Raw genomic sequence first — 25010 nt, 5'->3', positions numbered from 1 at the left:
TCTGCTCATCAAAATCCGTGTGTCAAGGAACCGTGTATATTTCCTATTGTGCGCTAGGTGATTAAGATCCCCAGCCGGAAATAGAGACGGGCAAAACAAGTGGGAGATCTGGCCCGCCGGCCACGCGAGTCTGGCTGGCCGTTCCCGGCCTCTTTTCCACATCTTTCTGTCTGCACCAGCCGCGTCTGGCCTCATCTCCGCGCCTCTTTCTAGATCTCTCTAGATCCAAACCACCCGCTTCCAATTACACTGGCTGCAATGGCTCGCGTGCGATATCCCGATTCTCTACTGACCGACCATGATCGTGGCTGAGACCGGTCTGGGGACCCGTGGATGATCGGGATGATCTCGGCCAAATGCCTCAATTTGACTTTTGTCCGCGCCGTCATAGTCAATCCTCGGCACCCCCATGCTCTCGCTCTCTCAGCCAGTCTCTTGAATCTATAGCTTCATGTTGGCTTGGCTTGTCTCGGACTCGGCCATTGAGTGGTTTCCTCGTGTTTCTCCCCCACTCATGGCGCGTCGGCCCAACGTTCTTCTCCAGACTCGGCACACACACTCGCAATGAGACTGCGGAGTCTGGGGCCCCGTTCTCTCTCACCTAGCCCGATTCCGTGGTCAGTGGCGTGCAGAGACTGACTGATTCCGGCCGGTCTGGTTGTCGGTCTGCCGGATCTGGGGACGAATCTGCCTGCTCGCTGCCATCCCCGCGTCCCGCTCCAAATACTACATAAAGGCCTCCATGGCCCGGGTCTGGGGTAATGGATCTCTCATCATCTTACCTTCTCCGGCTCAATTGACTCTTACACACTGCTCACTGCTCACTGCTACATCGCTCACCTAATCTTCGCCTGACCCCACATCTCCTACCTTCAGTCGATTGCTCTGCCTTTGGTCTCCCAAATCTTACTATGGGTTTCTTGTTGAAGAGACCGGATGATGCGGTGGGCTCAGCGGCCCCCGCCATCATGATCGGTCTATTTGTCTCCTTTGGAGGTATCCTCTTCGGGTATGTACTCCCATTACTCAGTAATGACACGTGGGATGTGTCTCTGACCTGGATCTGAATAGATATGACACTGGAACCATCAGTGGTATCCTGGCCATGAAGTTCTGGCGGAAGATGTTCTCTACCGGATACATCAACCCCTCTGATGACTACCCCGATGTAACCTCATCTCAGTCTTCCATGATTGTGTCATTGCTGTCTGCCGGTACTTTCTTTGGTGCCCTGGCCTCTGCCCCCGTTGCGGATTACTTTGGTCGCCGCATTGCCATGATCATCGAATCATTTGTCTTCTGCTTCGGTGTGATCCTCCAGACCGCAGCCACCTCGATTCCGCTGTTCGTCGCTGGACGGTTCTTTGCTGGCTTTGGTGTTGGTCTACTCTCTGCAACTAGTAAGTCGCCAAGCCCCTATATTACCTACACAGGTGCTAACTGGAATACAGTCCCTCTTTACCAGTCTGAGACGGCTCCGAAGTGGATTCGTGGTACCATTGTCGGCGCCTATCAGCTGGCCATCACCATTGGTCTGCTGCTTGCTTCTGTCGTCAACAACGCTACCAAGGACCGCATGGATACTGGTAGCTACCGCATTCCGGTTGCCGTCCAGTTCGCATGGGCCATCATCCTCGTTGTCGGAATGAGTGTGCTTCCCGAAACGCCACGCTTCCTAATCAAGAAGGATAGACATGAGGCCGCGGCCAAGGCGCTTGCTCGTCTTCGTCGTATGAATGTTGACGACCAGGCCGTCGTGGATGAATTGATGGAGATCCGCGCCTCGCACGAATACGAGATGAGCGTGGGCAAGGCAAGCTTCCGCGATATTCTGACTGGCTCCCTGGGTAAGCGGTTGGCCACTGGATGTGCTGTGCAGGCGCTGCAACAACTTGCTGGAGTCAATTTTATCTGTAAGTGCGCTTCTTTCTGATACGTCAAGGTTCTCAGACTAATCGCTTTCAGTTTACTACGGAACGACCTTTTTCCAGCGCTCGGGCATTCAGAACAGTTTTACCATCACACTCATCACCAACATTGTCAACGTGGTCTCCACGTTCCCGGGCCTGTACATGGTTGAGAAATGGGGTCGCCGGCCCTTGCTGCTGTTCGGTGCGGTTGGCATGTGCGTGTGCCAGCTGATCGTGGCTATTGTGGGCATGGTGGCTTCCTCGGACGTGGCCAATAAGGTCCTGATCGCCTTTGTCTGCATCTACATCTTCTTCTTTGCCAGCTCTTGGGGTCCCGTCGCGTGGGTTGTGACAGGTGAATTGTACCCACTCAAGGCTCGTGCCAAGTGTCTCTCCATCACGACGGCCACCAACTGGCTGCTGAACTGGGCCATCGCCTATGCCACCCCCTACATGGTGGATTCCGGCCCGGGCAACGCGAATCTGCAGTCCAAGGTGTTCTTTATCTGGGGTGGCTTCTGCTTCATTGCGGGAGTGTTTGTGTACACCTGCATCTACGAGACCAAGGGCCTCAGTCTGGAGCAGGTGGACGAGCTCTACTCGAAGGTGTCGGCAGCCTGGCGCTCTCCGGGATTCATCCCTTCGGCACACTTCGCCGGTGCGGATACCGACAAGGCCGGGCCCAGTGTGTACGAAGTGGAGGGTGAACTCCCCCAGAAGCGCGAGTCTCAGCATATTGAGACGGCTTAATATGGATTCTTATATGGCTTAGGATACGACTTTTTTTTTTTTTTTTTTTTTTTAATATTTGGATATGGCTGGATATGGGTTTTCTTCCTTTCTGTTTATATAGTTAGCCTATGATGTGATATATTTAGCGCACGATATGATATATATGACTATGATTGAATTACCGATCTCTTCTTATCTCTTCTTCCTGCATGTCATTTGCACGTCACTTGTGACCCTGGGGTGCCTGAGTGCCTGAGAGGATGACCCCCCTGTGACGCCTCAGGCAACGATCACCCGTCGCTGATTGGGCGCCACCCCCCACCGGGTGACGTGCACGGACCCACTACACGTGATTATGGCCTGAAATCTGGGGCCAATCTTTCATCATTGGGGAAGGCTGCGATTCCAGATCGTCTCTGCTTCGCCTCGATCTTCATCCCCTATTTCTCCCTCCCGACTCCCTCTTCCTCCCCCCTTCCTCGTTAACTGAAAATGAGGCCCTTTTCCTTCCCTGCTTTTGGATCAGCCACTGTACCCTGATCCCCCCATGTTCATCTCTGAAGCCGACCCCGACGAGGGGCTGTCCACCAGTGTTGCCCGGGGCGCTGAATCGCGCGTTTCTGACAAGGCCCCTTACTTCGATACCACCGTTGAAGTCGGTTCGACTGAGCAGCATCCAGCGCCCGACGCAGGGCTGAAAACACCCTTACAGACAGGGTATGAGTTGCAGGATTTGGGCCCCGTTTGTGATGAGGATTCGGAAAATGCCTCAGCGGTCACTGAACGACTACTTGGAGAGGAAGGACCATTTCCATGGAAGAATCAACTTGGCAGCTCGATTGCAAATAATGTTACACACCCATTGTTCCCACCGTTACCGTCCTACGGACCGCCTTCCCTGATTACCTCGGTTCAGCATCTGATCATCCGCTGCGTATCCTTCGTTTTATCACTCGTCTTCCTCGGAACAGTCATCCTGGGCGCTATTATTCAGACCGCTAGTGCATCTGTCTTGCAGATTCGTCGGAAGATAGGTGGACCGTCTCCCCACACTACGAGATTATTTCACGAAGAGGAGCGGTCACGGCAGGTAGAGCGAAACAAGGCTTCGCGGAGGTGGAGTTACCGACGAGAGAAGGAGGTGGATGAGGAGGCGCTGGATGAATGTCCGCCCTTGGAAGGGGGTAAGGATCCGGTTGTATGCGATGTAGCATACTACGCTAGACGGGTAGGGCTAGATGTGGAGACCTTTAAGGTGCAAACCGAGGATGGGTTCATCCTCACCTTGTGGCATGTCTACAACCCGCAGGAACACACCCCCTTGCCTCCTAAGGCCCGGCGCCCGCGAGGCCCACACGTCTTCACTGGCCAGACCAACCCCGAGGCCTCTCGCCGAGCCCCGGCCAAATACCCTGTGCTCCTGATGCACGGGCTGCTGCAAAGCGCCGGGGCATTCTGTGCCAACGATGACGACAGCCTTGCGTTCTTTTTGTGCAAGTCAGGCTACGATGTCTGGCTCGGAAATAATCGGTGCGGCATGGTTCCGGAACACACGACGTTGTTTCAGTCGGATCCACGGATGTGGGCTTGGAACATCCAGCAGATGGGGGTGCTGGACCTGCCGGCACTGGTTTCCCGGGTGCTCTTCGAGACAGGCTTTGAGAAGCTCGGACTCGTTGGCCACTCGCAGGGCACCGCAGAGACATTTATCGCACTGGCCAAGGATCAGCGACCGGAGCTGGGGGAGCGGATTTCAGTCTTCTGCGCCCTCGCGCCGGCCGTGTACGCAGGCCCCTTGGTGGAACGAGTTTTCTTTCGCTTCATGCGGATTATCCCCCCTCTCGTCTTCCGGGCCTTCTTTGGCATTCATGCGTTCATTCCTTTCATGATGACGGTACATCGCCGGCTACATCCGCGCATCTATGGCACGCTGGGATACTATGTGTTTTCCTTCCTGTTTGGGTGGAGCGATGGGCGCTGGGACCGCGGCCTCCGCGATCGCATGTTTCAGTTTGCACCCGTGTACGTGAGCGCGGAGATGATGCGGTGGTGGCTGGGGGGCGAGTGCTTTGCCCACCAGAAGTGCATCCTCGCGACGAGTGAGGTCACGCAGGCCGAGGCGGCGGAGGATCAGCGGGTGGCGCGGGGCCATGGCGAGGTCCTCCGTAGCGACACCGCGTGGTATGGCCCCCAGATGCCTCCTGTTGCTCTGTGGATCGCAGGCTCGGATGGTCTCGTGGACGGGCGCCGGTTACTGCACCGTCTCGAAAATGGGCGAGAGCCGCACGTCCGGCTGGCGCACGCCAAGGTGATCGAGGAGTACGAGCACCTGGATGTACTTTGGGCGATGGATGCAATCGACCAGGTGGGCCAGGAAGTGCGGCAAGTGCTTTGGGAGACGATGCCGCAAGAGGCACGGACGCGATGCCGAATGCCACGGGGCGTGTGGACTGCACGATGAAATGCGAAACATATTGATGACTCGATGACATACAACTGGGACTTGGGGTAAACTAGCATAGACGGATAATTCGGCTGGGCGCATGTACATACATAGCATATAGACTAGACATGTAGATTATCGAGGAGCCTGATTATTAGTATTATTATTATTATCATCATTTATTACTTATACAATCTCTGTTTCAAATCCTCAATGGCTCCAACCCGACGCAGATGATACCATCACCTGTCTGCTGACTTGTCGCTTATATCCAGTACACAGACACATTCCATCCCCCAGTAGGGATAGTAGGATGAAATACTTGTGTTAATCCATCCCAATCATCGTTAGTATCTCCGACTAACACCGACCTCACCAATCCGCACTCTTGCTTGGCTCCGAGCAGGGGCCCCCAGTCAACCCTCATCTCCAACGGCTGGACTAGTTCTAGTACTAGTATCGAGTTAGTGGCTGCTTAGCCTTTTCCCCCACCATATTAATCAAGCCGCGTATTCTACTCCACCATCCATCCGGATATCCATCCACCTGGTCCTCATGCCCCCTCCCAGTCTCCCACCACCCCCCAGCTAGTCCAGAAAATGACAGTTTGCTTAGCCCTCCCCACTGATTCAGATCATTGGCTCCGAGTATCCGAACTCGCAGTAGTTACTACTTACTAGTACTACTAAGCAGCCACTTACTGGCGGCTGGGTGGCCTAAGGCCTGCGGGGTGCGCATGCATCTTAGTTTAGTAGTTACATGTATACATATTAGCTAGTTAGGTGGGTAAGTAGTAACTAGTATGTATCGGCTATCGTCCTCAAGGTACCTTGTTCTTCTCCTCGCGTATACACGTTGCCAACAACGCAGGTACTACTACCACACCCAGGAAAACAAGTACGCAATGGATGGAAAAGTATACTCCCGGCAGGCTCTGACACATTCACTCATATCCCTGACTTTGCAGGCATCGTGGATAGCGAGCTACGTCATAATCCCCCCTCCCTCCCTCTTTTGTGGGAGTTGAGCCCCAACTAAGTTCCGAAGATCAAGCACAAATGTGGCACTACTAGTTCCAGGAGCAGAAGAAATAAAATAACTCATAGTTAGGGTGGGTTAGTCGGGTTGGGTTGACTTTTGGGGTGTGTATGGCCGGTTCGGTCTCACTATAGCCTATAGCCTAGCCGGGCTGGTGAGTCATGCGCTCCTTGAAGGGATCTATGCTACTACTACTACTACTACTTCTTGCCTAAGGGGAGGTATAATGTATATTGTAGGCATTGGTGGTTTTGTTGTGAGAGCTGGTGGCGGTCGCTTATAGTAGTAGTATACAGAGGGTTTTTTGATACGACTTTATCAACCCCCAATTCTCCTCGCTGGATACCGCCGTTCAGGCAGCCGGGTTATCCGACTGTGGGCTTGGTGCCTCTTGGGGGTTGCGAACGGGTCCGAGGAGTCGGGGAGGGGGTAGTTTTCGAGAATTGGGGTTTTTATGAGGGCTCATTGTTAGGGAAGAGTTCTAGACTCAGGAATTGAGTGGAAAACGGGACGGTAGCGTTGTGGAATGGGGGCATCGTTGAGGACGGCAGAGCGAGGACGGAACGATTGTTACACGATATCGGGGATTAATAGTGGGAGAAATGATCTGAAGAATTTTCTTGAATCAAGGCGAAAAACCTAGAATTGCTTTTTCTCTTTTTTGTTTTTGCAAGGCGTTGACGTTGAAGTAAGGGCGGGATGGAATAACTAGTATAGTAGTAATAGTGGTGGTGGTTGGAAGTAGAACTGAACAATAAGAGGATGTCATGGTGATATGTAAACCTGAGGATTCCAATTAGGGCTGTGAAGTTCAGTTGTTCCGTACTATATATAGAATTGGAAGAAGAGGTGAAGTTGGGCCGGAAAAACGGTTGAATTTGACTTCATGTTTGCTTTTTTGTGTTACTATTCTTTGCACAAAACTCTCGTATGAACATACTTTGCACTGACAGCATGTCTGCCGCGTCCGAGCGAATAACTCCCTTCAACGCAAGGTGTGCTGCCTGGAGAGGAGGCATAGGCATGTACACCGACTCTTGTCGGCATCGCATCGATCGCGTATCAATCAGATAGTAGTAGTACCCAGAAATCACTCAGCTACATTCCTAGTCAACTACCACCACCACTACCACTAACATGACTCTCTCTCACACACACCCCTGGAATTCATGCAGCAACTGACTTGTATAGTGCGGGGCACATATGAGGGAAATATATGAAATGAAACTAGACCTGAGATTAATTAATTGATTTACTTGATTGAGGTTGACGATCCGGGGGGTCCCCAAGCGAAAAACATCACCACCACACCCTAAGATGGAATAATCCCAGCAATCGGAAATCCCAGCATAGCCCAAAATCAAATCAACCAAGATGGTGCAGGCCGCTCACCCAAAACAAGGAATCCCAGACGCCATCGACGTGTCCTTCCATGCAGCACGGATGCACTTTGACAATCAAGCATTGGATCAAGAAATTCTCCGCACGCGGGGCACCGCCACTGCCATCCATTCCCAGCATCATCTTCATTAAGGCTGTGCGTCGGTGAACTAAGCGATCAAGCAAAAAAACTTTGATTCTATGGAATCATCCTCCATACGAGACCCGAGTATCGGTTCTGCCTATCCATCATGATTAAAAAAAGAACCGTATACCCACTTCTTCGGCAGTTGACTGCTGTTACCAAAGTCAATATCTGCCCGGGGATTTAAGAAAAAAGAAATCAAAATAAAACACAAAACAAAAACAAAACAAAACCCAGCACTCGCAGAAATCTGCAACTGCAAGATGCAAAAAGGCAGCCAACCACAAACTAAACCCCCATCGAGTGTCCCATCCCTAGCAAGGTACCTTCCCCTACGGCGGAGCCACTCTCAACGCTAGTCTGGCCTTCATTTCCAGCCCGTCCGGCCCGTTCATCAATATTGGACTGAAACGAACAACTGCACCACCACCATCACCGGATATACCCTCGTCCAGGTTGCTGCTGCCTTCGCTCTTCTTCTTCGATTGCTTTTTGCGCTGTTCCAATTAACCCAGCCCCGCATGCAATCGCCGTTTCCCGTGCCACCTTTTTGGGCGGTGCGTGCCAGCTGGCTTCTCCTTTGGCTTCTCACCAACCCTATGGGGCTTTCCTCATGACCCGTGTAGCAGCCCCATTTCTCTTTGCTGACTCGTCTTCTCCAATTCTAGTGAGCCTGATACTGGATTGACTTTATCCAGATCCGCTCGGTGCATGAGGGGAAAAAGCTAAAGCTTGCCGTCATGGCTCGGCTATGCGTGAGGGGGCGTGGACAAAACACTACATCTGACTATCCACAATCCGCGGAGTGGAGCGTGGGCTGGTTCCCTCGGCGTGCTTGCTTGCTTGCTTTGACTGCTGTCTGATGTCTGCTGTCCGTCTGTCTGCGCGCGGATGGGCATCGATCGATCAGGGCGAAAAGCCCGCTTCCGTGGCCGGCCGTGTAGCCCGTGGCCTCTTTGGGTCTGTTGGCCGAGACCAAAAAAGTTATAAAGACCAGGTCCGGAGCCGGATTCTTGTTTCACAATCAGACCTCAATTCATCAAGCAAGGATACCTTCCAAAGCAAGCAACTCAGCCAGCCAACAAGCAAGACAAAGCGAAGCCGCAATCACCATTCAGCAAAGACACCTTCCTATTCATTTTGAGTTCATTCCATTATGAAACCATCTACTCTTTACTCTTCTCTACCTTGGGTCATCACGTCCCTCCTCACGGTAGCTGTTCATGGCGCTCCTACAGGGACGAAGTCGAACCCTCCCCTACGAGGCTCCGAGAACTTGCTGGGTTACTCGGCCTCCAACACCGTGACGGACCAGTCCACCGACGAGATCCCTTATGTGCCGGTGCCAGGACAGACCGATGCCGCTGACCTCGGCGTGTACCTGGACTTCGAAGATATCGAGAACCCGCAACCGGTCCGCGGAAGCACGGGAGGAACTGACCCTGGACCTCGTATGTAGTGTCGATCCATGGAACCAGACCAGGCGCTTGGTTGATCTGCAAATGATCTCATCTCACCGGACAAATAGGCAACGACTACTACGATCGGATTAATAGCGATAAGCTGGCTCCTCCGGGTACGGACAATGGCCAGACGATCAATGCCCAATGGCCTATGGGTGAGTTTATCTGCCTTGCCTTTTTCTTTTCTTTTCTTTTTGTCGTTTAGCCCCTTTATTTGCTTTTTCGGTGGAAAAACTTTAATGAGACAGAACAATGGCTAACAATTGGGGATAGGACTAAGCCATAATCGGTAAGCTGATCTGCCCTTGCTGCAATGCATGTTGTACTTTATACTAATTGGAGGGAAGGCTGGGATTGAACGAGTCTGGATGGGCTCGGCAAGAGAACGAGGTGGTGATGCCGGGCGCAACCGAGATGGCTGGAGTGGATATGCGCCTAGAAGCAGGTGCTTATCGGGAGCTGCATTGGCATGTGGCATCGGAATGGTCGTTGGTGTTGAACGGATCGTGTCGGATCGAGGTATGCAGAGACAGAATCGTGATAAACCAGTTTGTTTGCCAAAGCTAATTCTTATCATTCAGGCCGTCAACGAGAACGGACAAACTTTCGTCGATGACGTGAGCGCTGGTGATGTCTGGTTCTTCCCTCCGTAAGTTTTTCGCCCCAATTCCAAATCATTGTCCCCTTTCATAGGGGTGCATTAATGGGGATGGTCGGTTGACTCACTCCTTACAGCGGTGTTCCGCATTCCATCCAAGCCCTAGACTCGGGCGTCGAGTTTCTCCTCATCTTTGATGACGGTTCCTTCTCTGAGGATAATACTTTCCTCGCCACTGAAGTGTTTGCCCATCAACCGGTACCCCTCACTTGATTTATACAGTTTTATGTATGAGCTTGACCTAACGATGACTATAGCGCGAAGTCCTCGCCAAAAACTTCGACCTCCCCGTTGCCGCTTTCGACGACATTCCCGAAGATGAACTTTATATCTTCCCCGGCACTCCGGCACCGCAGAACATCGAGGAACAAAATGTAACTGGCTCTGCAGGCGTCTTGCCCAAGTCCCAAAGCTACTCGTACCACTTCTCCGAGCAGCCCGCGCACGAAGTGCAAGGCGGATCCGTCAAGATCGTCGACTCCCTCACCTTCCCTATCTCCACAAACACGGCTGCCGCGCTGGTGACAGTGCACCCAGGTGGCATGCGCGAAATCCATTGGCACCCAAGCAGCGATGAATGGACGTTCTTCATCAGTGGTAAGGCACGCGCGACCCTATTCACGGCGCCCAGCACCGCCACGACGTTCGATTACCGCCCGGGTGATGTAGGATACTTCCCGCAGAGCAACAGCCATTACATTGAGAACACGGGAGATGAGGATCTGGTTTTCTTGGAGGTGTTGCAGACTGATCAATTCAGCGGTAAGTCATCATACTATTTTCCTCCATCGTGAAGAGTTGAGAATGTCAGTACTGATGGAACATGCAGACATCTCATTGGGCCAGTGGATCGGCTCCACGCCGAAGCAGATCGTCTCGGATACGCTGAACCTGCCGCAGAGTGCGCTGGATCGGTTGAAGACGGAGAAGATGTATGTGGTGGCTGGATCAAATGAGACGGATGTTGCTGCTACTGCGTAGTGGCTGCTATTCAGGGATGTTTGATGATCTTTATGATACTGATGACTGGACATATTGTAATGGGACATATCTGTGGTTTTTGTTATGAGGTTAGTTTAGTTTCGCGATAGATTTAGTTTGTTAACTCAGGTTTTATTTTTGGGTATGATCAGATAACCTACCAGTGGAATGTTCACAATACTGTAACTGACTAGCTAGTCTACTTTGTAGATACTTGGCACCAATCCGGGTTGTTGCTTTGACCTCCATTCTCCACACCCATAAAATCCTCATTTTTCCCCGCATTACCATCTTATAAGACTAATTGATATATAGTATAGCTGTAGTACAGACATTCCTTTCGATTAATCTCCACTAGAGACCACTTTTGAACAAACAACAATATCCTAAACCACTAAAGATACTATACACGAACACTAAACCTCCCTAATAACTCCCTCATGCCTCTGACTCCTCGCTTGCAGCCTCACCCCATCCAAAACAGGATGACTGACCACTCCAGGCGTAAATCTCACCTCTCCCCTCCCACCTTCCAGCGAAATCCTCAAAGCACTTAATATCATCCCAACCGTCACAAAAATACTCGCATCCGCCAACACCCGTCCGGGACACACTCTCCTCCCGAACCCAAACACCCATCCCGACGGATCCGGCTGGGGTTTCTCGCCCAGGAATCTCTCCGGATCGAACTTCTCCGGATGGGGGTAGATGCTTGGATCGTGGGTTATTGCCCTGCAGACATCTCAGTATACATAAAATTCTTTATACTTTATTACAAGAAAGAAGGAGAGAGAGAAAAGTATACCATATATTCCCCATCACCACCGCCCCTTTGGGGATGGAATACCCATCATACACATCCCCCTCCACACAGAGATGCGGTAATCCCATCGGAGCAACGGGATACCAACGCAGAGATTCTTTCACGATGGCGTTGACGTAGGGTAATTTCTCTCTGTCGGAGAGTTTGGGGAGGGTGTAAGGGCCTAGGATATTGTCGAGTTCGGCTTGCGCTTTGGCTTGTACGTGGGGGTTTAGCGCCATGCTGAGGACGAAGGTGGTGAGGGTTGATACTGTCTATACCATTTTCAGTTATTCATGGCAGATAAAGAGGATGGGAATGGGATGTGATAGGGGATCTTACTGTATCAGCCCCAGCTAAGTACAGTGACCCCGCTGTCCACTTGGCTGTGAATTTCTCCTCTGCTGAGAGTGACTTTTCCTTCTTAGTGTCCTCCTCCTGCAGGAGGTTGCGCAAGTAAGATGGAGGCGCTATTCCGGACACCATCTGCTCCTTTACCATTCGGTACGGCGTCTCGATGGTGGTGAGGAGCTGGGTATGCCAGTACTGGGCCTTCTTATGGAAAGAGAAGGGGAGCCAGGAGGGGAGGTATCTCACTGTTCATTTCTGTTAGTATCACTATCAAGGGAATAAGGGATATACATACAACAAGGAACCAAATCCACCAACCACGTCTGATTCAGCACTGCTGAGAATGTCTCCATCGAGTCGTCTGCCAAATCGACTAAATGGTCCCTCCCGTGTGGGTTGATGTCGTATCCGTACCCGATTTTGAGGATGATGGCGCCGGCTTCCCTACAAATATCTCATTAGCTCTTCTTCATGTGCAATGTAATGTAAAAGAAAAGGAAGTTGGGTAGGTTGGGGGGGCAGGGGGCATACGTTTTCAAATGCTGCACCCACTCCCTCGGATCATCTATCATACGAAGTAACAGCCGTCTCGCTTCGAGTTCCTGAAGTGAATTGAACTTCGATACTAGGGTCTTGGTTCCTAGGATCTGGTGCAGGGCTTTACGGTATAAGCGAACACGCGTGTTGTATGGTTGCATGGCGAGGGTGTCGTTCCATCCTATCCTGTTGATTTTATATTAGGCGCCGTTAGGGTATGGAAGGATAGCTTGGGGGCGGGGGGTTGGGGCTTACATTTCACCGAGGAACACTGATCGTGGTCGGGAGGAGTACTTGAGAGAGCGCTTTTCGAGAAGTTCAGTGGCTAGTATGTGCGCATCGTGAAGGATGATGATGGGTTGGCCGAGGATGGTCACGGAGGTTATTGGGCCTGTGGGGGGTTGGTTAGGGCTTGATGGTGGTGGTGGTGGTTGTGATGGAGGAGTTGGTTACCGTAACGCTCTCTGTGTTTCATCCAGTGTCGCCATTCTGGGGTATTTGGGGGCGGCAAGTCTGATAGATTCCCGACGATAGGTTTGCCTTTTGGTCCGGGGGGAAGGGGGAGGGAGGGGGATTGTTGATAGATGAAGAGGTAGAGGGATAGGAGGATAAGGCAGGCGAATGCGACCGCGATTACAATACTCATGGTGGAGTGGAATATTGATAGGATGAGGAAGTGCGGGATTGAAATTTGGTTTATATTCTGACACGGTGGGACTGAGCAGCTAGTTGTTAGGCTGGTCGTGGCGTCGGGCCAGCCTAGGCTTTTGATGGTGAGGTGGAGTCATCGTGGATAGTGGACACAGCTAATGATAAGCATTGAGGATAATTGGTGTAGAGGATTATTAGTGACCGCAGGACGGGACGCAGCTCTTAGGTCTGCCAATTGGTGCTGTATGCTATCGTTGGAAATGACTTCCGCATTCCACGACCGAATCCCTAGTTTGATAAATGGCCCTTTTATTATACTGTCCTACGCTGATTTTTGGTGCTGCCCTGTTGTGTGGCAAGGGACCCATATTTATTGCGTAGCTCGTGTCACGAGCATCGTGCATGGTGGTGGTCGGTGATACTGGCAGTAAAGGTATTCAGGGAAGATATGAGCGACACACTAAGTTAGATCACTCTTGAATGTGGCACCGAAGGGGGTGTGTGGAAAATAAATGCCCTGATTCACTCCCATATAATGTCTATATAAGCTCGCCCAAATGATGTTTGCAACCTCTTCTTCTTCATCTTTCTCCACATTCCTCATCTTGTATCGTCTTGCTTTACGGAAAATTAGTGCTTAGCACTTAGGGCTAGCAACGATTGATATGCCATTCTGGATGTGACTTGTGAGGGAAGACCGTGTTCGGCAAGATGAACAAGCCTGTCTAGGTCTATACGCACAGCAGCAAATGTACGCAAATACAATAGTCGGATGGCCAGTAACGAGAGTATTTACAGATACACCCAGGAGGATGACTAAGTTCTATGCCTCGTCTTCTAATGCAGATCATCTTTCGTAATACGTGGAAATGCATCAAGGAGATCCCTGCTATTTGAACCATCACTTCTAATGCCAAAAGCTCAAATCAAAATTTGTGCCTTTAGAGCACGGGCCTGATCGATTGATGTTGATAATATTTTATGCCTATTGAGAATATTCTAGATGCTGAAAAACGTCATAGTCTTGATCATTGTTCCCACCGGGTCAAAACCTGCCAAGGATGCAGCCAAAGCCCGGGTCCATAACCGCTATGTCGTGTGACCCAGATGGGAAACCCATACAAGTTGCTCATATCTACCCGTACTCACTGGGAAAGCCCGAAAGCGTTCACGACGGACTCTGAAAACTGCTTGAGATGGATGTTCTGGACACCAGCATAGTCGAAAATTGGTGTAGCAAATTCTTGGGCCCAAAGGCACAGAAATACCTCAAAACATCCCGTACTTACTAGAAACCTTGGATGAAAAGGACTAAATATCATGACATTAAGGTGATTCATATGCGATTGTCTAGAATTAGCCTCATTTACCAGACAAGAAGCATATGATCGGAGAAGCCTCCGTATCTCTGGTGCCAACAAACAATTCATTGCAGGTGTCAATGCTGCTTGGACAAGTTACTGATCCCTGACCATTAGACAGTTTCCTTCTCGCATCCAAGGTCGGCACCAGATCTTCTTGACATCCGCGAAGTACCAGGAGGAATTACATGAATACACTAGAAGGGCTAAGTCACAGCCGACTACCTTGTCATTCAGTCCGTGGGATGCCGGAGATCCTTCTTTCTTTATGGTCTTGTGAGGATCATCAGCGCTTCAAATTTGATTAAGAATACGCAGATTTTTTATTTGAAACAGACCAAGGCATGACAGGTGAATATGTAACCTACCACCTCGCTCAATATTCGGCCATGAGAAGAAGTTAGCTGTCGTGGTGTTTTGGCGGGATGAGTGAAACTTTCTAGCCCACCAAGCTGGTGCAATGAGTGGAATTGGTTCATCGACCTGATTGGGAGATGATCATAAATAATACCGTACGTAGCGGCCTACGAAACCGAGTGCGATGACAAGTTTCCGACTATCGAGCAGTAGAAGTCGAAAACCCGCATCGATGACTACTCCAGATATCGTGTAGATGGGTTGGGACCCCTTTAACATCTGATGTAATGTGGCCCATAGAATAAACTTCTACGAATGAAACTAAACCAAATAATAGTATGCAAAATGATCCAGGGACATCTTATGCCTCCGGGCAGTGGGCGGCTTGTGGTAATTACGACTCTGGAGCGTCGGCACCATCTCACTAATACCATCATGCGGTGCGCAGACTTGACAGGGTTTACTCAGGAAGCCGGCTCTAAGGAGCCCTCGTCACTACCTGTGCCCATCTATCTGACTTGCACGGGTGTTGCGCGATGTATGCCACACACAGTACAAAGGTGCGTCGCACGTCGTTTACTTGCCTTGAGAGCTAAGACCGAAACCGCATGGGATCGAATAAGGTCAATACCTCAATACCCGCAGGCCAGGATTTCTAGAAAAGCTTATCGGATGCCATCGTTCTTGATCCCTTCAGCTCTCTCAGTTCTATGTCCGATAGCTCGATATCCACTGCTAGTTTGAATTTAGAGAGCTCTACAACGAACGCTTCTGCGACTACCGTCCCAGGCCGAGTTCCAGAATGGCCCATGAAGAAACTCCGACAGCGGGGAAGCGCGACCAAGACACAGTCAAAGCCCAGCAGCAGCAGCCACAAGAGGAGGCCCGAACGGGGACAGGCAATGGACTGGACACATGAGTTGCGAGAACTACCTCCTGCGAGAGAGTCACAACAGCGGACTTCGACTTGAATTCCTTCGGAGGCAGTCTTGATAGATCGTGATTCACGCTTCAGCTGAGTCCGGACTACCGGGCATCATTCACCATGAATGCCAAAGGCGGTGCAGGTGCCGATTTGAGATGGTTTGGGGTCTTTGCTGAGTGCGGCAGCCACTTGAGATTGGCTGTAGTGGTTTGTCAAAATGTCGCTAGTTAGTTACTAGGTACTACAGAAAAAAATAAGGAGTTGTTGGCCTCAAGATGATGCGTCGTTAGAACCGGCTTATTCGATCAGATACTCCTAGTTAGTCTTCCATATCATCAAATTGGATGATCATTTGAGACCATCTACCCAGTCTTTGCCACTGCTTGTCTCATACTCTTGATAGATAGACTCTACCCAGGATCCTAAACGGAATCGGAAATAATGTTCGGCTGTCATCGCCAACCCTAAGCGACCCGGGCGATTGCCGCCAAGCACGGACCAGACTGTGCTCGGGCCAACCAACGGATTCGATTCCCTGCTCGCACAGTTGCTATTTTTCTTTATTGACGGCCAGGGGAATGCTGGACCATGCCGCGCCACTGAAGGATGACTGGCGGTCTAGACGATCGGTGGCTGGTTGGCATTGAGTCAAAGAAGTGGTGAGTTCTCGTATTCAACCCCGGATTCATGCCAGCCACGTGGACCCGCAAAGCCCCGATCCAGAAAAACTGGGGCCTCCACCGCATCCCCCCCTCTCCATCTATCTTCTTTGTCTTCCTTCCTTTTTCACCCCTTCATTCCTAATCTTCCGCTGTGCTGCCACTTTATCCCTTACTGCGCTCTGCGTATACACTCTGTAGACCTCCCTGTAGCCTACGGGCTGACATCATGTCCTCCAACTCTACCACCAAAGTCAAGGCTCAAGGAGGCATCCTCGAAGGCAGCAATCCAGCCCACTATGACTCGTCCAATCCCATCGTCATCTTCATCATTCAGGTAGCTATTTCCTATCAATTATCTCGAATGGTTTTCTGATAACGCCGACCAGGCCGGCATAATCATCATCTTCTGCCGCCTGCTGCACTGGCCGCTCTCCAAGATTCGCCAGCCGCGCGTGATCGCAGAGGTCATTGCTGGCGTCATACTGGGCCCGTCGGTAATGGGCCGTATTCCCGGCTTCACCGATGCCATATTTCCGACCGCGTCTATTCCAAACCTGAATCTGGTCGCGAACCTGGGGCTGGTGCTTTTTCTATTCCTTGTTGGGCTGGAAACCAACCTTCGCTTCCTGGTCAGCAATTGGCGTGTGGCAGTTAGCGTGTCTGCTGCTGGTATGATTCTGCCATTTGGGCTCGGTTGTGCGATTGCCTATGGACTTTACAACACTTTCCAGGATGAGCCTGGCACGGTGGATATCAACTTTGGCACCTTTTTGCTCTTTATCGGTATTGCTATGGCTATCACTGTAAGTCCACCGTGAATGAGACGCATAATCTACCTTGCTAATCACCTGTCAGGCATTCCCCGTCCTGTGTCGTATATTGACAGAGCTCAAACTTCTGGGAACCAATGTCGGAGTCATCGTGCTCTCAGCCGGCGTTGGAAACGACGTCGTCGGCTGGATCCTGCTCGCTCTGTGTGTTGCCCTCGTCAACGCAGGCACTGGGTTAACCGCACTCTGGGTCTTGCTCGTCTGCGTGGGTTATATCCTCTTCCTCACCTTCATCTTTCGACCACTGTTTCTGCGCTTCCTCCGCCAGACGGGCAGTCTACAGAAAGGACCCAGTCAGTCTGTGGTCGCAATCACGCTGCTCATCGCACTGGCCTCCGCCTTCTTCACCCAGATCATCGGCATCCACGCCATTTTCGGCGGCTTCATCATCGGCCTGCTGTGTCCCCACGAAGGCGGTTTTGCCATTAAGCTAACCGAGAAGATTGAGGATCTCGTCGCTGCGCTCTTCCTCCCACTCTACTTCACTCTCTCCGGGCTCCAAACCGACCTGGGACTGCTCGACACCGGCACCGTCTGGGGCTACGTGGTCGGCATCATCGCCATCGCTTTTACGGCCAAAGTAGCCGGCGGTGCGATCGCCTCGCGACTCTGCGGCCTCCTCTGGCGCGAGAGCTTCTCCATTGGTGTGCTCATGAGCTGCAAGGGTCTCGTGGAGCTGATTGTCTTGGTATGCTCCTTCCTGCTCTCTGTACCAACTTCCACTAACCCTACCAGAACATTGGCCTTCAAGCCCGTATCCTCAGCACCCGTACTTTCACCATGTTCGTCGTCATGGCCCTAGTAACCACCTTCGCCACCACCCCTCTCACCGTCGCCCTTTACCCAAAATGGTACCAAGTCAAAGTCGAGCGCTGGCGCCGCGGCGAAATTGACTGGAAGACCGGCAACCCCGTTCCCTCCGACGCCCGCACCGACAGCATCGCCCTCGCCAAAGAACAGCAGCGCGCTCTCCCCGTCCGCAAACTCCTCGTCTACCTCCGCCTCGATGGTCTCTCCAGCATCTGTACCCTCGCCGCGCTCCTCTCCCCGAATAGACCAGCTCTCCCAAAGCAACACCCTGACACCCTCGCGTCACCTGATCCCGCCGCAGAAGAAACAGCCACTGCCACCAAGAAAACCGAAGAAGAAGACCAAGACGAAGACCAAGACCCCAAACCCACCCTCCAAGTCCACGGAGTCCGCCTCCTCGAACTCACAGACCGCGACTCCAGCGTCATGACCGTCTCCGAACTCGACCACCTCCACTACCCCCTCTGGGACCCAGTGGTCAACACCTTCCGCGCCTTCGGCCAGTGGCACGATCTCTCCATCGTTGCCGGCGTCTCCGTCGTACCCGAACACTCTTACGCAGATACAGTGGTTAGCATGGCCCGCGACGACTCGACGGATCTGCTTCTCCTCCCTTGGAGCGAAACGGGGTCCATGTCTGAACATCATTCATTGGATCTTAGTTCCGTTCTTGATGACCCGATCGCTACCCGCTTTGTGGCTTCCGCGCCGTATACGGCGTTCGCGGAGAGTGTGTTGCGCAATGTACGGTGTAATGTGGGGTTGTTGGTTGAGAGGACGCCGAGGATAAGGAATAATGGGCGTGGGCTGCGCGATAAGCCCTCGCTTGGGGGGTTGAGTATACATAGTGGGAATTTGAATCTGGGTGGAGGGATTGGTGGTGATAGGGATCTTGCGGTGGTGCCGACGACCAGGAAGGCGCATCATATCCTGTTCCCGTATTTCGGGGGCAAGGATGATCGCTTCGCGGTTAGGTTGGTTCTGCAGCTGATTAGGAATGATCAGGTTACGGCGACGGTCGTGCATGTGGTTACTGGTGGGGGTGGGGTTGCGGCGCCGAAGGCTGCTGTTGCTGCTGGTGTTTTGGGAGGGGTGAGGAATAGGAAGAAGGATGGTGGTAGTACTAGTAGTAGTGGTGGTGATGGTGGTGTTGGTGGTAAGAAGCGTGATGTCGATGATTCGGATGCGGTGTATCTTGCTGCGTTGAAGGATTCGTTGGATGAGCAGGTGGGGGCGCGGATGGTGTTCAAGAAATTGGTTCTTGCTGGTGGGATCGAGGACAGTAGTAGTGGGGTGGTGGAGAGGGTGGTTGAGCATGTCAAGGGGGAACTGGGGAGATTAGGGTCTGGCCAACGGGCTGGTGGGTTGGTTGTTGTGGGGAGGGGTAGCGTGGGGGTGGATACAATGGGGAATGATGGAGATGAAGATAAGGATGGGGGGAGAGGAGTTCTGGGGCTGCTGGGAGAGAAGCTTGTCAAAATGGGTGGTGGGGACGTGTTGGTTGTGCAGGCAAAGGATTCTCTATGAGATCTCTACATATGATAATGTCTAGATACCCTTGGTTCATTTTGATCTACTTTATTTACAGTGAAGGCAACAGTCATGAATATGTTCATGAAAATTCTTTTTTGTTTCAAAGTGGGTAACATATATACTTGGTCAATCATAACACCCGACAATCTCATATATACACATCAATAGTATTATCTATCCATCCGAACCGGGGACAGACAGATCGACCATAGATCAAGGGGAGAGGGACGTAAGACATTTACACACCCTGACCAGCAGAGTCGTTGTGGCCCTTCTTCTCGCTATCGCCATGCACAACAAGACTAGCGAGCTTACTCCTAGCCCGGAGCTGAGGTCCGTACCAGAACAGCACGTAGGGAATCAGGGTCAAGGCAGAGGCAATCAGAGCCAGGATCAGACCGGCATACTGAGAGCCGACGTTGTGGAAGAACTGGGAGGCAAACAGAGGGGACACCGCACCCAGGGTGTTACGCATGAAACCCTGACCGGCGATAGCAGAGGATGAGCTCTCACCGTAGCAATCGGAGGTGAAGCTGTAGCAGGACTCGAAGATGAAGAAGATACCGATGGCGATGAGGACCAGGGCAATGACGGGAGCGATCCAGGGCAGGTCGGCGTACTGGGTGAAGGAGTAGATGAAGAGACCGATGGGGAGCCAAACAGCGCCGTAGAGGGCACCGTAGAGACGAGCCTCGGGGCGAGCCTCACCGATCTTAACAAGAGACTCGTACTTGCGGATCTGGAAGAAGTTGAGACCGAAGCCCATGGTGGTACCCAAGCAGAGGGCGATGTAGGGGAGGCCGGAGACACCCTCGTTCCAGCCCTTCTTTTCTTGGAAGGTGATGGGGATGACGCTGAGGAAGAGGAAGGTAAGGAACCAGGCGAAGGCGATCCAGAGACCGAAGGCGAAGACGACGGGTTCGGTGGCCAGCATCTTGATGGCCTTGACGGAGGAGTTGTGAAGCATGGTCTTGAGGGAGGGGGCTTCCAGGTCGTTCTCGGTCACATAGCGGTCGTCACCGGTGTGAGTGCGGAGAGCCTTAGCGCGCTTGCCAAGGGCAACGCTACCACGGGTTTCGGGGAGGAAGAAGAGGATGACGAGGCCGAGGGGAATGTTGGCGAGACCCTGGATACCCTCAACCCAGCGCCAGCCCAGAGCCTGGTCAATGAAGCCGGCGTAGATGGGGGCACCGACGGTACCGAAGATGGCGATGAAAGAGAAGGTTGCAACGGGGATGGCGCGGTCCTCCGGGCGGTACATATCACCGAAGGTTCCACCGACCAGGATGGTACCGACACAACCGAACAGACCGAGCAGGGCACGGCAGACGAGGATGGTGCCGATGTTCTTGCCCAGGGCGAGACCGATAAACATAATGGCGAAGCAGAAGTAGGCGCCGGTGTAGACGACACGACGGCCAGCCAGCTCACAGAAGGGGGCCAGGAAGAGAGGAGCCAAGGCACAGGTGAAGTTGAAGAGGAAGAGACCGAGTTCCGCAATTTCTTCGGAGGTGCCCAGGTCGGAGGCCATGTCGCTGATACCGGAGCTGTAGGCTGTTGTGGCAAGACCGATGAAGAGGGTCATGAGACAGAGAAGGGCGCTGATGAAAGCCTTGTACTTGGGGTCCCAGTTGAAAGGGTTCTCCTTGTCTCCCGGGACGAAGTCGAGGACGATGTATTGGTTGCCGTCCTGAACCATGCGTTGGGTGAGGGTCACGGGAAGGTCGAAGTCAACGGTTTGGAGGGGGCCATCTTGGGCCGAGCTCTCGTTGACACCCTCGAGGTACTTCCCACCGGCCACGCGACCCGACGCCGTTGAAGCAGTCACGCTGGAGGGGCCGGGGGAGGCATTCTCCGTATGGGTAGAGAGGGCGGGTTGGGACTTGTCCATTTTGTCCATGTTGAAGAAGAGGAGGAGGGGAGGGAGGAAAGGGAGAAGGAGGAGTGAGAGAGGAAGTAAAAAGGGTCAAGAATTGCGGGAGATGGGGGAAATATAAAACAAAAACACGGGGGAAGGGGGCAAGCCCGCAAGCCGGTTCAAGCCCGTGGGTGTAGACTCCGGTTTTTCCCTCCTGTCGGTCCACCTGCGCATAAGCGATGCTTCGATATCCTTCTGGGGTGCGTCATAAAGTCGGGGTGGAAACTGGACGGTGGCCCCGAGGCTGGAGAAGTCTGACTGCCCTGCACGAATGATGCTGGCCAGGGCTAGGCTTGTGGACGGTTGTTGTCCAATTGTCCTGCCTCCGCCATCCAGGCATCATATTGTGGTTCAAGTGGGTCGCAAACTCTGCGGTCGATCCATTCTGGATCGGTTGATTTGGGGTCTGAGAAACCTCGGGGAAACTTGTCCATCACCTGCCTGTTCCTTGTCGGATCAGATTTTTCATCTTTCGGAGAGAAAATTTCTGCAGGCGATTCAATCTGCGTTGGAGAACTGTTCCCAAAAGTTTCTTTAACACTGATATCTCCTCTTACACTGTACAGACAGCTTTCATGCCCATACCCCTTATTGCGGGAGGGATGGGTGATCCTCGGAACTCGCCCGAGATCAGATCCATAACTTGGATCATCGGCCAACCCTAAGCCAACCGTCGACCAGTCGGCATCCCGAGAAAGGCAAGTCAGCCGTCGGGCCGACTCGGAGCCTTGCCACTCACTGGGTCCATCCCACGCTTTTCGGAGACGGTCTCGGGTTGACCTCGGGGAAAAGACCTCACCGCAGCTAAACCGGGAAGCAGTTGCAGCAAGTCGTATGCACGCCGTGTCTCATGTTTGCGCACCACGCCGACTATCCCCAGTGTCAAGGGTCAGACCGGGAATGATCGTGTGTCTTCTCCAGGATTATCAACAAACTTAGCCCGCCTCCAGACTCCAGACTGTCAATCCTTATATGGGTGTTCGCCGGGGTTGAGCTAGATATCCTTGTAGGATTCCAGAACCTTTGGCGAAATTAATCAATTCCGGTTCAACTGAAACCTCGTAGTCTACAGAAATCCTCGGGGCCCACCAGTGCAAAGCATTTAGTCATGAGCAGTGTACGAACCAGCTTGGACTGTGCCGACCAAGCCGGCTGACCTGCCAGGAGCTGCACCTGGACCACTCTGGATGCGTGTCTCGCGCCTCGCGTAGAGCTGATAGTGCCAGACTATAGCGTCAATCTCACCCTTTTTCCGGCAGACGTTTAGCCTAAACTCGTGTTATTCGCGCTTCACAACTCTGACAGGCAATGCTAGCCGGGTAAGTTTTGCTGCGCTGATTGTTTGGCAACTGACACGTATGGGATCAGAGCTCCACAGCGCCGAATAGCTGCCAGGATATTCGGGTCGGGATGGAGAAGTGAGGATGCAGATGGTTGAGCCACTGAGGTGTGAGGCGCCGAGTTCTTCCGAGTCAGACACCGGTCAGCATCGTGACGGCATGCCGTGTATGCCGTGCATAAGACGGGGGCAGTTGCCGTCGCGAAGGATGCCGAACTATTGCAACCGGCTCGGACATGGAGTAGACAGTGGCTTGGAGATATGTCATAATAGGGGTAAACCGGCATCTGAGGTTGTTGTCCATGGCGAGCATGAGTGGCCTGATGTAGGAGACGATCTCATAGTAACGTTGATTGATGGATCCCGAAACCTGTAATGAAGCCATGGTGTGAGGAGAAGAGAGCAGCCAGAAGCCGCAGTGGTGAGATCCTTCACAATGACCGGGGGAACATAATCTCCGATTAGCAAAAGCAAATATCAACAGTTGGCCGGATGGTGTAGTTGGTTATCACGTATCGTTAACACCGATAAGGTCCTGGGATCGAGCCCCAGTCTGGTCATCTCTTTTTGCCCGTTAAAATTTTTTGGGAAACTATTGCTGGGCTTCCGTTTCCGTTCTCATTTTTGAGTTCGACCTTGCCACACCGGGACTAGCGCAGAAAAATATGCATACTGCAAATAAGTCTAACCTTGTTGGGTCTCCACCCGTTGCACCGCCCTCGGAGCCAGCGCCGGAAGTGGGCTAGTGCCATTCAGTTCTGGTGATTTCTGCACGGTTTCTGTTGAATACAACCATCCAATATCTCTCTCTCCCTACGTCATTCGTGGAAGAAGAACCACGGACTTGAAGACGATAGAAACCACGTATGAGGCCAAGGAACAGGGACAGGGACAATCAGGAGACACCGCTTGTTCCCTGTCATCGTCCTCCGTCTCATCATCATCATCACCACGATCGCAGCAAAGTTTCAACCTTGTGGTGGCTCCACCGACGTTGCAGTTTACCCCATTTAGAAACCCATACGATCTCTTCATGATGATCATTCATGCCCAATATCGAACCTGCCTTTTCGTGTCGGTTGATGCGACCAAGAAGACGCCGAGCATATGATGCGTACATCACTCAAGCAACCTTGCCCAACATCCTCATTACCTCGTGGATGCCTAATACTGGTTGTTGTGCTCCTGATTTTCAGATCCCGCACTGTGCGATGATTCCGTATGGAAGCATTGTCAGTGGAAGTTTGGTACATCGGTGGCAAAACTGTCACAGAATTTTCTGTTGCCCTGTACAGTAATGATGTGATATTAATCAGCACCCAAACCACACTTCTCGGGTGCTCCTTCATAGGTTATCATAACTTCAAGATCTACGCTTAAATAACACCCAATGGTACTAACAGACAAGCCGTAGTGCAAAGCACAATAAATTTGCTGATAGTGACTCGACACGATCTTGTTCCATACTCCGGTACTACTGGAGTGGTATTGATAGGTTATCCATCGTCTAGTTTGCTGGGGCTTCGGTACCAGGCAGATGTATATCTTTGAAACGTCTTGTGGAGATGATGGAGCAATTCGAAATTTCACCTTAACCCACAAGCAACCTCGATCGTGTCCGATGCGGGATTTATCAAAACTCTCACTGACTACCAAACGAACCTAGTGTTTCTCTAGTTGATATACTGCCCACTCAACGTGTGCCAGATAAGTTTTTGGGATGCTGAACTGGGTACTAGGGTGGACTGTACGACGAAGTCTAACTACACGCACCTTAACCATGTCGAGAACGGAAGGTATTATCGAGTTGGAAAGCAGAAAGATGTTCGTAACAGAATTTGACTGGCTGGATGTTACACATCTAGCTTGAAGGTTCACCGCGGCCAATATCGCAGACCAACTGCGGATACATATCCTCTTCTAAATATATGCCGCATATGTTAAGGCACGTGCTGTTTGTGATCCTATGCTCCGACCCCTCAACCCGAAGCTCAACACGCATACGGTATAAGGAATCAAACAAAGAGTACATAAAAAGCCAAATATACTGGAAAGATGCTTTGTTTGTTCATCTGGTCGAATACAAAAATCATCACACTGACTAGTATGCTACCTACATGTACTGTCTATCATCCTTTGTGTAGTGACGGTCCATAACGAAAACACCACGCTTGGGGAGTCATC

General features: G+C 51.9%; 7 protein-coding genes and 1 non-coding gene across 8 annotated transcripts; 5 read left to right on the top strand and 3 right to left on the bottom strand.

Moving 5' to 3' along the window:
- The first annotated feature begins 782 nt into the window (after positions 1-782).
- Positions 783-2713, top strand: BO79DRAFT_163182 (sugar porter family MFS transporter). Its single transcript, XM_025679112.1, has 4 exons — positions 783-1009; positions 1072-1400; positions 1452-1913; positions 1966-2713. Exons 1-4 carry the CDS (start codon positions 912-914, stop codon positions 2658-2660), a joined length of 1584 nt encoding a protein of 527 aa, XP_025545250.1. The 5' UTR covers positions 783-911; the 3' UTR covers positions 2661-2713.
- A 476-nt stretch (positions 2714-3189) lies between these two features.
- BO79DRAFT_163179 (putative ab-hydrolase associated lipase) lies at positions 3190-5211 on the top strand (the record flags this gene model as incomplete). Its single annotated transcript, XM_025679111.1, has 2 exons — positions 3190-3936; positions 3976-5211. The coding sequence occupies 2 exons, from the start codon at positions 3190-3192 to the stop codon at positions 5101-5103; spliced, it is 1875 nt and encodes a 624-aa protein (XP_025545249.1). The 3' UTR covers positions 5104-5211.
- A 3593-nt stretch (positions 5212-8804) lies between these two features.
- BO79DRAFT_133530 (putative oxalate decarboxylase) lies at positions 8805-10838 on the top strand (the record flags this gene model as incomplete). The annotated part of the gene is made up of 9 exons (XM_025677993.1): positions 8805-9099; positions 9177-9266; positions 9385-9400; positions 9459-9630; positions 9693-9760; positions 9847-9967; positions 10027-10531; positions 10599-10701; positions 10751-10838. 9 exons carry the CDS (start codon positions 8805-8807, stop codon positions 10836-10838), a joined length of 1458 nt encoding a protein of 485 aa, XP_025545248.1.
- A 274-nt stretch (positions 10839-11112) lies between these two features.
- BO79DRAFT_234139 (cytochrome P450) lies at positions 11113-13086 on the bottom strand (the record flags this gene model as incomplete). The annotated part of the gene is made up of 7 exons (XM_025684344.1): positions 11113-11482; positions 11607-11827; positions 11895-12148; positions 12199-12347; positions 12435-12626; positions 12696-12831; positions 12894-13086. The coding sequence occupies 7 exons, from the start codon at positions 13084-13086 to the stop codon at positions 11167-11169; spliced, it is 1461 nt and encodes a 486-aa protein (XP_025545247.1). The 3' UTR covers positions 11113-11166.
- A 3440-nt stretch (positions 13087-16526) lies between these two features.
- BO79DRAFT_163175 (Kha1p) lies at positions 16527-19319 on the top strand (the record flags this gene model as incomplete). Its single annotated transcript, XM_025679110.1, has 4 exons — positions 16527-16730; positions 16783-17199; positions 17252-17914; positions 17962-19319. Coding segments are annotated over exons 1-4 (2544 nt in total), but the record flags the coding sequence as incomplete, so codon positions are not given.
- Positions 19320-19807: 488 nt separating this feature from the next.
- On the bottom strand, positions 19808-21460 carry BO79DRAFT_134682 (MFS general substrate transporter; the record flags this gene model as incomplete). Its single annotated transcript, XM_025678025.1, has 1 exon — positions 19808-21460. One exon carries the CDS (start codon positions 21458-21460, stop codon positions 19808-19810), a length of 1653 nt encoding a protein of 550 aa, XP_025545245.1.
- A 730-nt stretch (positions 21461-22190) lies between these two features.
- On the bottom strand, positions 22191-23211 carry BO79DRAFT_133622 (uncharacterized protein; the record flags this gene model as incomplete). Its single annotated transcript, XM_025678001.1, has 4 exons — positions 22191-22357; positions 22613-22755; positions 22842-23042; positions 23108-23211. 4 exons carry the CDS (start codon positions 23209-23211, stop codon positions 22191-22193), a joined length of 615 nt encoding a protein of 204 aa, XP_025545244.1.
- Positions 23212-23312: 101 nt separating this feature from the next.
- On the top strand, positions 23313-23386 carry BO79DRAFT_t9. Its single transcript has one exon. It is a non-coding gene; the product is annotated as a tRNA-Val (tRNA).
- The last annotated feature ends 1624 nt before the right edge of the window (positions 23387-25010 follow it).

Source organism: Aspergillus costaricaensis (assembly GCF_003184835.1).
Source record: "Aspergillus costaricaensis CBS 115574 unplaced genomic scaffold BO79scaffold_1, whole genome shotgun sequence".
Lineage (NCBI taxonomy): Eukaryota > Fungi > Ascomycota > Eurotiomycetes > Eurotiales > Aspergillaceae > Aspergillus > Aspergillus costaricensis.
This window is presented reverse-complemented; position numbering and strand designations above follow the sequence as displayed.

Bases quoted from the DNA above. Each gene is read 5' to 3' on its own strand.
- BO79DRAFT_163182 (XM_025679112.1), top strand. From the start codon at position 912: ATGGGTTTCTTGTTGAAGAGACCGGATGATGCGGTGGGCTCAGCGGCC. The intron at 1,010-1,071 runs GTATGTACTCCC...GGATCTGAATAG, and splicing joins TTTGGAGGTATCCTCTTCGG to ATATGACACTGGAACCATCA. The intron at 1,914-1,965 runs GTAAGTGCGCTT...AATCGCTTTCAG, and splicing joins TGCTGGAGTCAATTTTATCT to TTTACTACGGAACGACCTTT.